Raw genomic sequence first — 14830 nt, forward strand, 5'->3', positions numbered from 1 at the left:
GATAAGCTGCATGCATATCTACAGATATAGTGTAGATTTTTGCAGTACAGACTATGATTGTGTTTTGAACCTTCTGTTGTTCAATGATGACAAGTGCTGTGCTTTGTTACAGTATGGAGTTACCATGATCACGTTCTGCTTAATATGAAAGGCATAATAGTACCAATGGTTTTGAGAAACCACTTTAGAGTTTGCACACTACTCAGGTGGAACATTCCTGCATTGATTTCTTGCAACAGTCAGAGTGAAATATCGATACTTTAAATGCAGCAGTCATTATTGATCGCCCTTTCACTGCAACAAAAACATCTTCATGCAGGCTTGTTTTACATGTAGTAAATTCTGTTATTGTATTTAGTAACGGAATAAGGGAGGTTATAATGTAGACCACTTTGTTCTAATTTTCACATGGTATATAGACCAATGTTTATACTTGTTCAGTCTTGTTGTCGCAATTATTTACTACATGGGATTAGACAATTTGTCATAAAGGATATAACTAATTTATATTCCATGATGTAAAACCAAGCTCTCATTCCAATCAACATTAAAAGTGAAGGGTAAGCTCCAAAAACCATCAGTAGATTGTGGATCATTCAAAGTCAACTACCGACCCCAGCACCTGAGCATCCGTATAATACTACTAACAACTAAGAATGAGGAATAACATAATCAATGGGATACAATGGACTACACTGGATAAAATCATTTCAACCATAATGATTTATTGCATTACTTCTGACAATAATTAATATGCAGCACTAAAATTAATAATTAATGTGGTTTACAAGAACTAAACCATATACTGAATTATTTGTCAAATTCAACTTCTGCTGCAGTATTCAAATGGTTAAAGTAGTGAGCTTCATCACTTCGTGTAGTGACCCTCACTACATAATATAAATTTATTTATTATGAGACTGGATTTGGCTTACACACACATCCAAATTTGTGACTTTAAAGGACTATAACTCGATGTAGGAGTAAGCTATCACTTTAAAATTTTGACTTGTTGTTGCAGTGTGTATATAATAACATTCTTACTGGTCAAATTACAAGGGGTTAAAATTGAAGAATTGGATGTGTGTGGAAGCCTGGTTTTTCTCAAATCCAGTCACATAATGTAGTAGTGACTGACACTACATGATATGTGACTGGATTTTGGAAAAACGATCCAAATCGCACATTAGAATAAATGGTTTTAAAGAATTCAAGCCAGCATAATTCTCCAAGGATAGCAAGCACGCATATGAAACTTACACTAAAGATGCATCAATCTGTTACCTTTCAGACCACTTCCAGTACTTGTAGCTGCTTGTAGAGTTTCCCGCCAAATAACATAGAAAATCTGAGCTGTTGGACGAGCGAAGTAGTATCACGAGTCCTCACAAAGGGGTGGCGGGGTGGCTGGCTGTCGAGGTGGCGAGGTGGGAAAGGGTTAGACCTCAAAATGGTGACAGACCACGATTGGAGTCCAGAGACGAGATTACAGGGTTGTGCTTGCTCCTTAGTGGTTGATATGTAGCAAAATCCACAGAAAAACGTCTAGCCTACATTATCAGGTTGTCCACCAGTAAACCACTGATTTTTGCCAAGCCAGGTCCTTCACAAGGCCTAAAACCGCCATTCGAGCTCTACACACAGTGTTGGGAGTAACGCGTTACTTATGTAACGCGTTATGTAATATTATTACTTTTGTGGTAACAAAGTAATATAACGAAATACGCTATAAAAACAGGTAATATAACGCAAGCTACTTTACTTACAAATGTAATGCGTTACCTAAGTAATATAGTTACTGTAACGAGTCTAATATTATTACTACAAATAACGAAGTTACTAATCTCGTTAGTTATCCTCTGAGTAACGCCTAGCCACAACGAAGTAACGAGGCCTACTGAATGAAGCTTATTCATCAGCTTCTTACTTATAACCAAAATTTGCATATTGTCCAACAACGCAATCATGTCACGTGATAAGGTGATAGTTTCACATGTGACAGCTTAAGGCTGTGGACACAAAGTAATATAATATGTAATATTATTACAGTTACTTTATTTTATGGGTAATATGTAACTGTAACTAAATAGTTCAGTTGCAAGTAATATGTAATATGTAACTAGTTACTTTTACGAAGTAACTTGCCCAACACTGTCTACACACACCCCAGAAAAGACGTCTGTCGAAACCAGCCTCGAGTAGTTTGAGTGGTACTGAGTGTTAAAACTACTAGTACGATATCTACTGGTGATGTTAGTTTGATTTTGCCTGATGTGCGATTTGGATCGGTTTTGTAAAATCTGGTCATATATAGTGACAGTCACTATACATGATAGTGATATATATATTATATATATATATATATATATATAATATAGTCACAACATGATAGTGATATATAGTCACTAGCTACATGATAGTGAAGTGACTGTCACTATCGCTATCTTGTAGTGATAGTCACTTAGTCACTATCATGTAGTGATAGTCACTACAAGATAGTGACTATATAGTCACTAAATGATAGTGATAGTCACTACATGATACTGATAGTCACTACATGATAGTGATAGCCACTACATAATAGTGACTACCACTACATGATAATGATGGTCGCTACAAAATTAGCAGTGAATGTAACCAATAGTGAGACATTAACTAGTGAGTTTGTTTTCACTGTGTATGGACAGTACTCATATCTAAGCCTATGTCAAATATGCACAACATTTTTGCCCAAAATGCTTTCAGAATTTCCCATAAATTGTGCTCTTTAGTGTTCCCATTATGCTATTAGGAAAGCAATATTTCTTACTATTAAACATAATTGTGACCGGATTTGCGAAAAGGTACCTTTTCACACACAAAATTTGGCCCATTTTTTGAATTGTAAGGCTTCATAACTTTTTGATCATGGCATATAATTGCTTGAAATTTTCAATGAATGTAGCTACAGCATCTGGCTACATTGTCATACTAAGAGCAAGTTAATCAGTATAAGGAGTCAAATGTTACATCATTTTGTTTGCTGGTATGTCAAATGTGTGGAAAAGGTATCTTTTCGCAAATCCGGTCACAATTAGTGAATGCTCTTTTAGAGTATTTCACTACAAAGTGAATGTTCTATTAGAGAGTATCGATCTACTAATAACTTTTTATACCATTGTGCTTTTGCAATGCATTTTTCAACTTTTGGTAAGTTGTTGATTGGCTTTATGATACTGTACAATTAAGTTACAGAATGCAGATATCCTGTTCCAGTACTGAGATATATACAACCTGTTGTGTGATGGGGTGTAATTCGTTCCCACATGCCCTGTTTTCACAGGCACAGTCACATTTAATTTTATGCAACAATCAACCTGCCTAATAATTTTGGCCAAATATCTTACCTTGTTACAAACCGTTTATGGCAACAATTGGACAGCCTAAAAGTTGCCAAAATTGGCAACTTTTGGGAACCCAAACTTTTTTGGCGACTAACTGTTACAAACCATTTTGGCGACTAACTGGGAAAAGGTTAAAGAAGAGCTGACTTGTGCAATTTGTCAAGATCTCCTGAATGACCCCAAGATACTCCCTTGTCTTCATTCGTTTTGTACTGGCTGCCTTAAAGAATGGTTGGGACGATTGCCCTACTTGGAGGCTTCAAAACGTGAGCTTGAGTGTCCACTATGCAGAGGAAAGGTTCTGCTATCTACTCCACGTGCTGTAGAAGAGTTACCATCGCATTTTTCAGTCGTTCGTCTGGTGGAGATCGTGATCGTGCGTCTACAAGAACAAGCAAGGAGATTGTAGCTAGTGTTATCCAGTTTTGGCAACTTTTGGATTTTTCCAGTTTTGGCAACTTTTGCATGAATATTTACTGTCACTGTATAGTTGGTAACTCTAAAGTTAACATTCAATTATTGTATCTTGCCGGGTATATGTTCAGAATACTTCAGTCAAGAGAAAATTCTAGCAATAATTACATACACAGCAAAGCAGTAACTAATACAGTGTTCATTAGTAGCTAGTACCCTTATGTACGGCCATATGGTTTGCGCTTTCTTTGCTGTCTCCGTGGTCTTCGCACTGCCAATGGAGTGAAAGGCAATTGATGCTGGGATTGCTGTTGATCTCCTGTCTTTGGTGGCATGTTCTTTTCATGATCAAACAAAACACCAGCATCTTCTGTATTTTTTGGCAGGGGAGACATAGTCTTTTCTCGTTCAAACTCTTTAAACAAAGCAGTAAAGTCTTCTGTATCTTGTGGCAGAGGTGATGCAGTCTTTTCTTGTTCAAATTCTGTGAGCAAAGAAGCAACAGTTTCTGTATCATCGTGATCAGGCAAGTGTGACAAAGTTATTCCCTCTTCCGGTGCAGCTCCTTCTATATTTTGTAGCACGAGTAATGGATCTGCATTTTGTTCCTGTTTAAATCCTTAAAGTACAGAAATATTAATTTATTTTCTTACCTCATTTCCTTCTGTAGATTGCTCAGTAGCATCATTTTTGTCTTCGTATATTTGTTGGAATCCAGAAGAGTGATTTTCATTAAGCAGTGATTCATTTCACAAATTTCTTATAGATGACTTCCAATACTGTCTTCAGACACTGTGACCATTTTCCTGCAGAGAAATATTTAGACATCAAAGTAATAATACATTATGTATACAGCGTATACCTTTCAGTTGTGGTGATGTTTCACGTGGATGCACAAATGGTATTGCATCAGGCCACCATTCAGGCTTATTTCCTTTCCAATCTATTGCTAAATCTTTGCCTATTCCAGTTAAAATGGAACAAAGAGTTCTGCCATTCATGTCACCAATTGGCTGGGGCAATTCAGGTAGAATGAGTTTTGGTGACACATTTTTTGTGGCTCAAGCTTTAATTTTTCCAGAAATTCATCTTTATGAGCTCTCACAATGTTACAAAGCTGATCATCTCCAACAACACATAATCCTCCAGTCCATGGTGTAGCATATACAAATAAACTTGGTACTCCATAGTCCTTGAGATCTGATATCTTCTTGGTGATGAGTTCAACTCTTCTCTTGGTATCTCTAGTTATCATCTTTCTGTCAGCCATGTTATAATCAGGTTGGTTGTATAAATTCTGCCTTCTTTATAATATAGTGACTGAAATCTCTCAAAGGATCCTAGAAGTGAAAAAACTCTCAGTATAATAGACACTTCACAATAAAATCTCTCACAAGATCAAATGATGACTTTATCAACACTGTACATAGTGTGGCTTCATGTGTTCCTTTGAAGTGCAACTGCAGCTTTTATGGTTTAAAATTCAATAAAACAGTTCAGTTATCTCAGCAAACTTTTTCTTCTACATGTTTGCAATGCAGATAGGTCGAAGCCACCAGATAAGAAAGACTTCAGTGGCTAAACCATTGTCAAAGCCAAAACCTAAAGTATCTAGTACTGTAAATGAAAAGGTTAGTATATATTAGTGATGATATGAAAATAATTATATTAGCTATGCTTTGCAGATCTGTTCACTACCTAGAGATGTGGTTTTTTCCAAGCTATACAACATTCTGGAAAGTACATGCCATTAAGTAATAATTGGTATGCAATTGCAGATTGCTCTGAAAATGGACAACTCAAGCCTGAGTATTATTGCTTGATCAAAAAATTATATTTCTATGCTAGTGAATCAATGCCACAGCCTTGCTTTGTTTTTACCTGTTCATGCAAGAACTCATTGGCACAATCAAATTGGTTGATATCTATTTCTTCAGTCATATCAGAAGATTCAAGCACATTCAAATCAAGAGAAGAAGCACAATACTGTATTCACCGTGTAACACTTTCTAAGTTACATCGCTACGAAAACCCACATTCATCTCCAATTGAACAAGAAGATGATGAGTTAGAACAAGTAGCCGTGTTGAGCTTTGATCCGCTTTGTATTGCTGTTATCACAGGTATAATCAAAATCTGTTAATGTGCTGCTGATATATATTTTTTCACATTAATTGCAATGTGTTTAGAGGGAGATGAACAAAGTACAGGACTGATAATGCAGCATAAAAGAGATACCACTCTCTACAGATGCACATCATGTATGTACCAGCCGTCAGTGTAACCACTTAAAGGTATGTACAATAGCTTTTAACAGTTGTAGTGTATGTTTTAAACTGTATTAGCCAAATGCAAGAATATTACACAATGTTCATGCTTCAATAATTTTAATGGATCCCTACTTCCTTTTTGTGCAGCTACTGTACAACCTAAATAATACTTGATAGTAAAATTTTGCACTGATTTTGCAGTTTATTCCTGACAGTAAAAATTAAACCTGGCCTCAAATAAATTTTAATAGCCATTTTAGTTTCTGTTTGCTATATATAGTAGGATGACATTCACTAATAAGGCACCTAATATATCTAGTGCCTGTTTAACTGAATTATAAGTCCTTGGGCCACAAAAAAAATCCCTCAAAACATTTTTGAAGAAAATCTGACTAGCCAGTACTCAAAAATATTTAGGCTATGCATGGTACATGATACGCATGGATATTTGGGCAAGCTGTGCGCCATCATTTAACCCATGACCAATGTAATGTTCCTGTCTAGATTTTTGAAGAATGGTGCATTCAATCCGAATTCACTCCTGACCCTGACACCGAAACTAGCAATGCACATATGCAAGAGTCACCATCAGGAGTATCATGGATGAAAGTTTCCTATCCACTTTCTGAAAACCTGAGGAAACATGTAGCTGCTCATGAAGAAGGAAAGTGGGAATTTCCAATTCATTTAATACCCTCAGTTAAACTTGGTTAGTCAGTATAGAGCTATGCACACAGAGTACATGTAGTCATACATAACACATTATGTACAGCTCAATATACTCATTGAAGTAGTATCAAACACATGTAATGATGTAACTATGTAGTGATGTAATAGATATATAAATACTATTAGTATTGTATGATGATCAACACCTCTTTTGTAAATAGCCACACATGCACATGTAAAAGTAGGACACATGCTTTTGTCAGTCAGTTGAGTTGTGAGTTATTGGTATCAGCAACAATTGTTACAGTGGCGTAGTCGGCAGGATTGCCGTGACGAGACACAACCGACTCGACCTAGCTAACTTAACCTCCCTCGCAAAATCTGTGGTACCGTGGAATAGCTTGATAACGATAAGAGATATACGCCGCCGTCGGAACCAGAAATGAGTCAGGACGACGAACGGGCTAGTGCCAGTGCCGGTGTTTCGCGTCCCGTGGTATTGCCAGAGAAGTTTAGTGGTGGAAATGACTTCAGTGAGTGGATCAGTCATTTCGAAGGAATTGTTGCTATTAATAAGTGGACTGAAGAAGAGAAGAAGCTGTGGCTTGGAGTACGGCTGACCGAATAAGCTCACGTGGCATTCATACGACTTCCAACTGAAGCGCACCAGTACTATGTGGCACTGAAGTCGGCGCTCACCGAGCGATTTGAGCCTACTAGTAAGCAAGAAGTATTCAAGGCAGAATTTGAAAGTCATAGAAAGAGCAACGCAGAGAGTTGGGGCGATTTCGGAGATGAGCTGTTACGATTAGTGGACAAAGCTTTCCCCACCCTTGAATACAAGGCTAAAGAACAGTTTGCTCTGTCACGATATCTGGATCAGCTAGAACCAGCAGAATTGGCCTTTGGTGTGAAACAACGCAGGCCCAAAACAATAAATGAAGCAGTGAGCTCAACTATAGAACTGGAGTCCTACCTTACGAAACCGAACACTCGACGGAATTCCAGCAGTGTTTCCCACGTACTGACTGATGAGAAACCAGTGGTTGAGAGCATCCAAGCAGTGCAACGAGACCTGGTTGGGACAATGCAGAAACTGGCTGAGAAATTGGAACTAGATGATCTCAGCGTAGATACCAGCCCCCTAGGAGTGGAAGAGGATCGCCACGGAACCCCAATGCCCCTATTATCTGCAGGAAATGTAACCAGCCTGGACACTATACCAGGGGATGTGCTACAAATGTCAACCAACGAGGACCTACAGCTGGAGGAACTTGGACCTATGGAGGACTAGATGTTCCAGACATGCAAGGTGTAAATGTTAATAATGTTTCAAGTTATTTCGTGTTGGGGAAGGTGTTTAGTAGCCCAGTGTCATTTTTGGTAGACACTGGAGCTGGGGTATCACTACTTAGGGGAGACGTGTGGGATAAGGTGGCACCAAGTAACTGTAAGAAAAAATTACAGACAGCTAATAGCTTGGTAGGGGTAGATGGAATCCCTCTCCAACTTCGTGGAACTGCTTCAGTGAAAATCTCAGTAGGAAACCTTACCATATGTCACAACTTTGTAATTGCTGATAAAATCACTGCAGAGGCTATTCTGGGTATGGATTTTCTAGAAGAAAACAAATGTGTGTTGGATTTATTCAAGGGGAAACTATCACTGAAAGATCAAACAAAAATACAGCTTCAACCTCACTCTGTAAGTCAGCTGCTAGGCTGTGCTAAAGTTAGTATAGTGGAAACATGTGACATCCCTGCCACCTCTGAGGTTGAGGTTATGGCCTGACTGTCCACTGAAGATAATGATCACACTTGGGTTGTAGAGACAACAGATTCATCAGTACCAGTACGAGTGGCAAGGGCACTAGTACAGCCAAAACATGGCCTTATACCAATACGAGTCATTAATACAAACCTCATCCCAGTGAAAGTTTATAAGGGGTCTACTGTAGCACATGCAGATACCTTAGATGAGTCTGCTATCAGTATTGTGTCAGAGAGTGCCATATCAGAACCAAGTAAGCTTGCATCACCAAACATTCCAGAAAGTCTGATACCAGAGAACCTTAAAGATGAAGAAAAGGAACAACTTGTGGCATTGCTAGAGCTTTACAGTGATGTAATTGCAAATGATGAGCAAGATGTAGGATGCACTAGTGTACTACAACATAGCATAGACACTGGCACTGCTACTCCCATTAGACAACAAGTTTGCAGACTATCTTTGCCAGCAAAAGACGAAGTGAAGAAATTATTGCAAGACATGTTGAAAAAGCATGTGATTACTCCATCAACCAGTCCTTGGGCATCGCCCATTGTGTTAGTACAGAAGAAAGATGGGTCAACAAGATTTTGTGTCGATTATCGCAAAGTCAATAGTGTTACTCGAAAGGATACATATCCCATTCCTAAGATTGACGAGACACTAGACACTCTTGCCGGGGCTAAGTTGTTTTCCACACTGGACCTTAGGAGTGGCTACTGGCAGGTGGAGGTGAAACCAGAACATCGGGAAAAAACTGCATTCTGCACGTCCGAAGGGCTATTTGAGTTCAATGTTATGCCCTTTGGGCTCTGCAATGCCCCAGCCACCTTTCAAAGACTTATGGACTCAGTGTTAGCTGGACTACATTGGAAGACCTGTCTAGTGTACATAGATGACATTATTGTGGTAGGGAAGTCATTTGAAGAGCACCTTTGCAATTTACAGGCAGTATTTGAGCGCCTTCGAAAAGCTGGACTCAAATTGCAACCTCGCAAGTGTCAACTGCTCCAACAGAATATTACTTACTTGGGTCATGTAGTATCAGCTCAAGGAATTGCCCCAGATGCAGAGAAGACAAGGAGAGTCAACCATTGGCCTACACCACAGTCTCCCAAGGAAGTACAACAGTTTCTAGGGTTGGAAAACTACTATCGACGCTTCATCAAGGACTTTGCCTCCCTAGCTACACCCCTCCACAGATTAACAGAGAAAGGAACTCAGTTCAAAGGGACTAAAGAGAGTGAAGCAGCCTTTAATGCTTTGAAAAAGAAGTTAACTTCAGCTCCAATTCTAGCCCTTCCTGACTGGTCCAAACCTTTCATAATTGACACCGATGCTAGTGATACAGGTATTGGTGCTGTGCTTTCCCAATTGCAAGATGATGGAAGAGAATGTGTAATTGCATATGCCAGCAGGCTATTAACCAAACAGGAACGTAACTACTGTGTGACAAGAAAAGAGCTATTAGCAGTGGTAACGTTCCTTCAACATTTCAGACAATACCTTATCGGCGCAATGTTCACTATCTGTACTGACCACAGTGCTTTGACATGGCTACAAAATTTTAAGCAACCTGAAGGCCAATTAGCAAGGTGGCTGGAAAAGCTACAAGAGTTCCAGTTCACAATAGTTCATCGCCCTGGTAGAACTCATAGAAATGCAGATGCCTTGTCCCGACAGCCAGTAAGACATTGTGGCAAAGAGTGCCTTGATGTACACAATTGTACCATCAATGCAGTGTCCATGGCAGCACTTGGATACACTACTGCGGAACTTTCTCAGGCCCAAACTGAAGATCACAACATTAGCAGACTATTGCAAGCTAAACAGCAGAACCAACGGCCATTAATGAATGAATCTAATGGTGAGAGTTTGGAGTATCGCCGCCTTCTCCAGCAATGGGACCAACTTATAGTACAAGAAGGTATATTGTGGCGATTATATGCTCAACCAAGAGAAGATCTTAGCTGGAAGCAGTTGATTGTTCCACAAAAGTTTCGTTATGACATACTTAAAAGTCTACATGAGGGAGTAACAGGTGGACACTTGGGTCAGGAAAAAACTCTGAGTAAACTCAAGGAGAGGTTCTACTGGCCCGGACATTATAACAATGTCAGAGATTGGTGTCAAACATGTGTGGCATGTGTTAAGCGGAAATCTCCACCAACCAGTAGTAGAGCTCCCATGCAGACCATAACAGCAGGCTACCCAACTCAGATCATGGCTGTGGACTTGCTGGGGCCTCTCCCAGAGAGTGAGAAGGGAAATTCATATGTGATGGTAGTAGGGGATTACTATACTAGATGGATGGAAGTCCTAGCTATACCTAACCAAGAAGCCTCAACTGTGGCAGAGAAGTTAGTGGATGAGGTGTTCCTGAGGTTCTCACCCCCTGAACAACTACATTCCGACCAGGGACGCCAGTTTGAGTCCACTTTGATGGCTGAAATTTGTAAGATTCTACAAATTAAGAAAACCAGGACTACACCCTACCATCCCCAATGTGATGGGCTTGTTGAACGCTTTAACCGCACACTTCTAAGTATGCTAGCAACTTCTACCGAGAACCATCCCTTTGACTGGGAACAGCAACTTAGAAAGGTATGCATGGCCTACAATACTAGTGTACAGTCATCAACAGGCTTTACCCCTTTCTACCTCATGTTTGGTCGCCAAGCTAGACTACCTATAGACATCATTTATGGAACGAGTACACCTGAGAATGAAGGTCAGGGAGTGGGTCAGTATGCAGCATCCCTTAAAAAGAAAATGACAGAAGCATTTGAATTGGTACGTGAAAGTACATCAAAGCATCACATGCACCAAAAAATATTATATGATGAGAAGATACATGGCAAGCCTTACAATGCTGGAGACTGGGTCTGGCTTCATTCACCATTAGTTCCAAGAGGAAGTAGTCGGAAGTTACATTGCCCATGGAAGGGTCCATACAGCATTGTTAAGAAAATCACAGATGCTACCTACAGGATTCAGCATTTACAGAAACGAAGAGAGAGGCAGGTTGTTCACTTCAATCGCTCGAAGCCATGCTCAAAGCAAATTCGTCTAGGAACTTCTGACCCATTAGTGACTGTACCAACTCCTCCAGCTCCTACAGATGTCCAACCAGAAGATCAAAATGATATCGAACTAGTTGACTATCTAGATGATGTTGATCAGCTTGTACCAGAGTCAAGTAACACAGAACAACCCAGTGAACCTCAGGCCAGACGGAATCCTAGTAGAGACAGGCACCCACCTCAGCGGTATTCTGATTATGTGCAACACTAGATTGATCTGTAGTGAGCCACCTTATTTAAGAGGGGAGTGATGTAATGAAGTAACTATGTAGTGATGTAATAGATATATAAATACTATTAGTATTGTATGATGATCAACACCTCTTTTGTAAATAGCCACACATGCACAAGTAAAAGTAGGACACATGCTTTATGTTTTATAAGCTTGCACCTTTCCAACACTCCAGCCACATCCTTTAATACGTACAATGTCGTACATATATACGATCATCACTTTAATTTATAGATGATTTCTGTAAACATGGAAACCCTTGGAATGATGATGATCCAGTCCAAAACAAATGGATTGCTGGAACAAATGTTGTAATTTATAAGGAAAGTTGTGCTATTCACGACAAGACTAGGAAGGTATACTACAGGCCTGCCATTGGAGACTGCAGTTGCCAATTAAATTTTGACGGGCAAGATTATTTGCTCTTTAATTTGGATAACAGCAAGCTCTTTTATTATGGAGTACTTTTCCAGTATTTACATCTGATGCTTGAAGGAAGAAATCCCCTCATAGCTTTTCAAAGGTTTGTACTTAAAGTATACATACGAAAAATGATTTTGGTGTATTGTGCATACTGTGTTAGGAACACCATAACTTTACAGGTGTAAATAATGTAAAGGGACATGTATATATGTATTTATTCGTTCTGGATACCTAAAATACAATTATAACTGTATGTGTTGTGCTGCTAAACAATTCTTGTAGTACTTAATATATGGTCTGAGACCTTGGTGCACACTGACAGGATGCAACGATAGCTTTGCAGTAAAATTTTGGGTGTTTTGTACTCATTCAGTACTTCCCTATTTCCTAAAATCCCTTTGGGTACACTGCATCTAACCTCATGAAAATTAGTCGAAAATGGCAGAAAACTTCCACAAAATAGCATAACAAATATTTTAAATCATCATCACTCACAATGTGCTTGAAAGTTGCAAGAAAACTTTTGTAGGCTTAGAGAGAACTGTATGCACAGTTGCACTATAGCTGTACTTACACAAGAGAGAAAAATTTTCTTATACAGTAACGATTTTATGAAATCAAAATATACATAATTAATCAAATTCTGCACAAAAACTGCAACAGGAAGATAAGGTTCTGTTTATTGTATTCCGTGTCTAGACTAATGTGCTAGGATTTACAGATATAATTATGTGTTTACGGTTATTATATTTGTTATGATAGGAGTCTTCAAAGAACATACATGTGCTTAGGAGAGCAAACAGCACCTTCCATATACTTTTTACGCAAGGCGTGGTATGCATTTAGCCGACTAATAGATATACCATTTGAAGAATGCTTTATCTGTCCAACATGTGGACCATCTCCTAATGTTATAGTGTGTGATGGGACAATGGTTGGAATGCGTAAAGATCTTTTACCATTTAAGCACAAGAATCAGCCTCAGGAAGACCCAGTGTTTCCTGTGATCAAAGGAAGTGCACATGTTGACAGGGTTCTGATCAAAAGTAAAAGAGCACGTGACATGTTATTGAAGTATTCTGGATACAGAAGAGACAGGAAACCTATTGCTTGTCCTCAAATGGTTACAATAAAAGAATTTGATCAACTTGTCAAATTGCTTCGGTCAGATGGTTTCTCATCACTTGCTCAACTGTTAGACAAATTGGAAAAGAAATATCATGAAAGAACAGCACCAAAAATTTTTTCTGAAATTGCAAGAAATACGCCAGCTTGTGGAATGGTGCAAATTGCTGGTTGTAAGCAAACTTGCAGCACACTCCATGCAATCACTAAGAAATCCATTGACATATTTTCACCTAAAAATCATCGTCTTTGGAAAGATGTCTCTGAGAAAGCACCTGTTATTACATCCTTTCTCATGTTATGCCGTAAAGATTTGGATGGGGAGATTTCTAGTGAGATACTGGATGTGTTAGCCCACATTTTGACTACCCTGCAAGCTTCATTTAAACTTCATCCACCAGATCCAAGTTATTATCCTCAGCCTGACCCCACAAATTGTCTCAGTTACTTTCCAAGCTTACCACAGTTACATGGAAATTCTGCATATGAGAAAGATAAGTCACGAACAGCACCAGAAACAGATAAATGCCGTAAACAGAGCTCAAGCCATCCTACTCTTACACCCCGAATTTTTACTGTCTATTGTCCTCATTCTGTATGCTATGGATTTGAAATGTTGACAGAATGTGAGTCTCCACGTCATCCATTTCAAATCTTCAAAACTCGTTTTTCAAAGCCACCTGGAATGATTATATATGACAATGCATGCAGTCTCCATCAGTACTGCCTTAACAGAGAGCCCATATTCTTCCAAAATACAACTTTTTATGTAGATCGTTTTCACTGGAGGGGACACATTGGATGTTCTTCTGGTTACTGTTTAGATGAATACTGCACTATGGATATAAAATCGATCAATTCACAAGTTAATGAACAAGCAGATTATGGTCTGCAACGGATAAAAGGACAGCTTGCATACATGAATTATTCAAACTTCATTTTTCATTTAAAATTGTTTCTTGCTATCAAGAACATGGACATCTGTATCAAGCAGAAACTTTGACTGTAAAGCTCATTTAAGTTCACTGCATTAGATGTATGTACAGATCTAGTAGTGATAGAAGTTTTAAGCAAAGCACGTATTAATAATAACATTCAGAAATCATTGATACTACAAGTTACAGAAAAAATGCAGTAGTAAGATCTCTGAAATCCACCACAAATAATCAGTTATTGTGACCTAAAATTATCGCTTATGTCAACCAGCATCTTGGCACTCCCAGAAACTGCTATTTAATTTTGGGAACTATAGATTTCACAAAATTGGCAATTTTGACTAAGGTTTCATAAACTGCAACCTCTTGGCAGTGCATAAGTTGCCACTTTTGGCTTTCATAAAACAGCCACAATCATCCTTTTTTGAAACCAGCAGTTGCCATTTTTGGCAACTAAGCATTTCACAAAATAGCCATTTTGGCTGTTTGTAGACAGTGTAAAAGTTGCCAAATTTGGCTCAAATAATTG

General features: G+C 38.8%; 1 protein-coding gene across 1 annotated transcript; it reads left to right on the top strand.

Moving 5' to 3' along the window:
- Nucleotides 1-5994: 5994 nt before the first annotated feature.
- Nucleotides 5995-14468, top strand: LOC136245921 (uncharacterized). The gene is made up of 4 exons (XM_066037375.1): nt 5995-6091; nt 6572-6776; nt 12053-12341; nt 13004-14468. The coding sequence occupies exons 2-4, from the start codon at nt 6641-6643 to the stop codon at nt 14367-14369; spliced, it is 1791 nt and encodes a 596-aa protein (XP_065893447.1). The 5' UTR covers nt 5995-6091; nt 6572-6640; the 3' UTR covers nt 14370-14468.
- The last annotated feature ends 362 nt before the right edge of the window (nt 14469-14830 follow it).

This window comes from Dysidea avara, chromosome 2 (genome assembly GCF_963678975.1).
Source record: "Dysidea avara chromosome 2, odDysAvar1.4, whole genome shotgun sequence".
NCBI lineage: Eukaryota > Metazoa > Porifera > Demospongiae > Dictyoceratida > Dysideidae > Dysidea > Dysidea avara.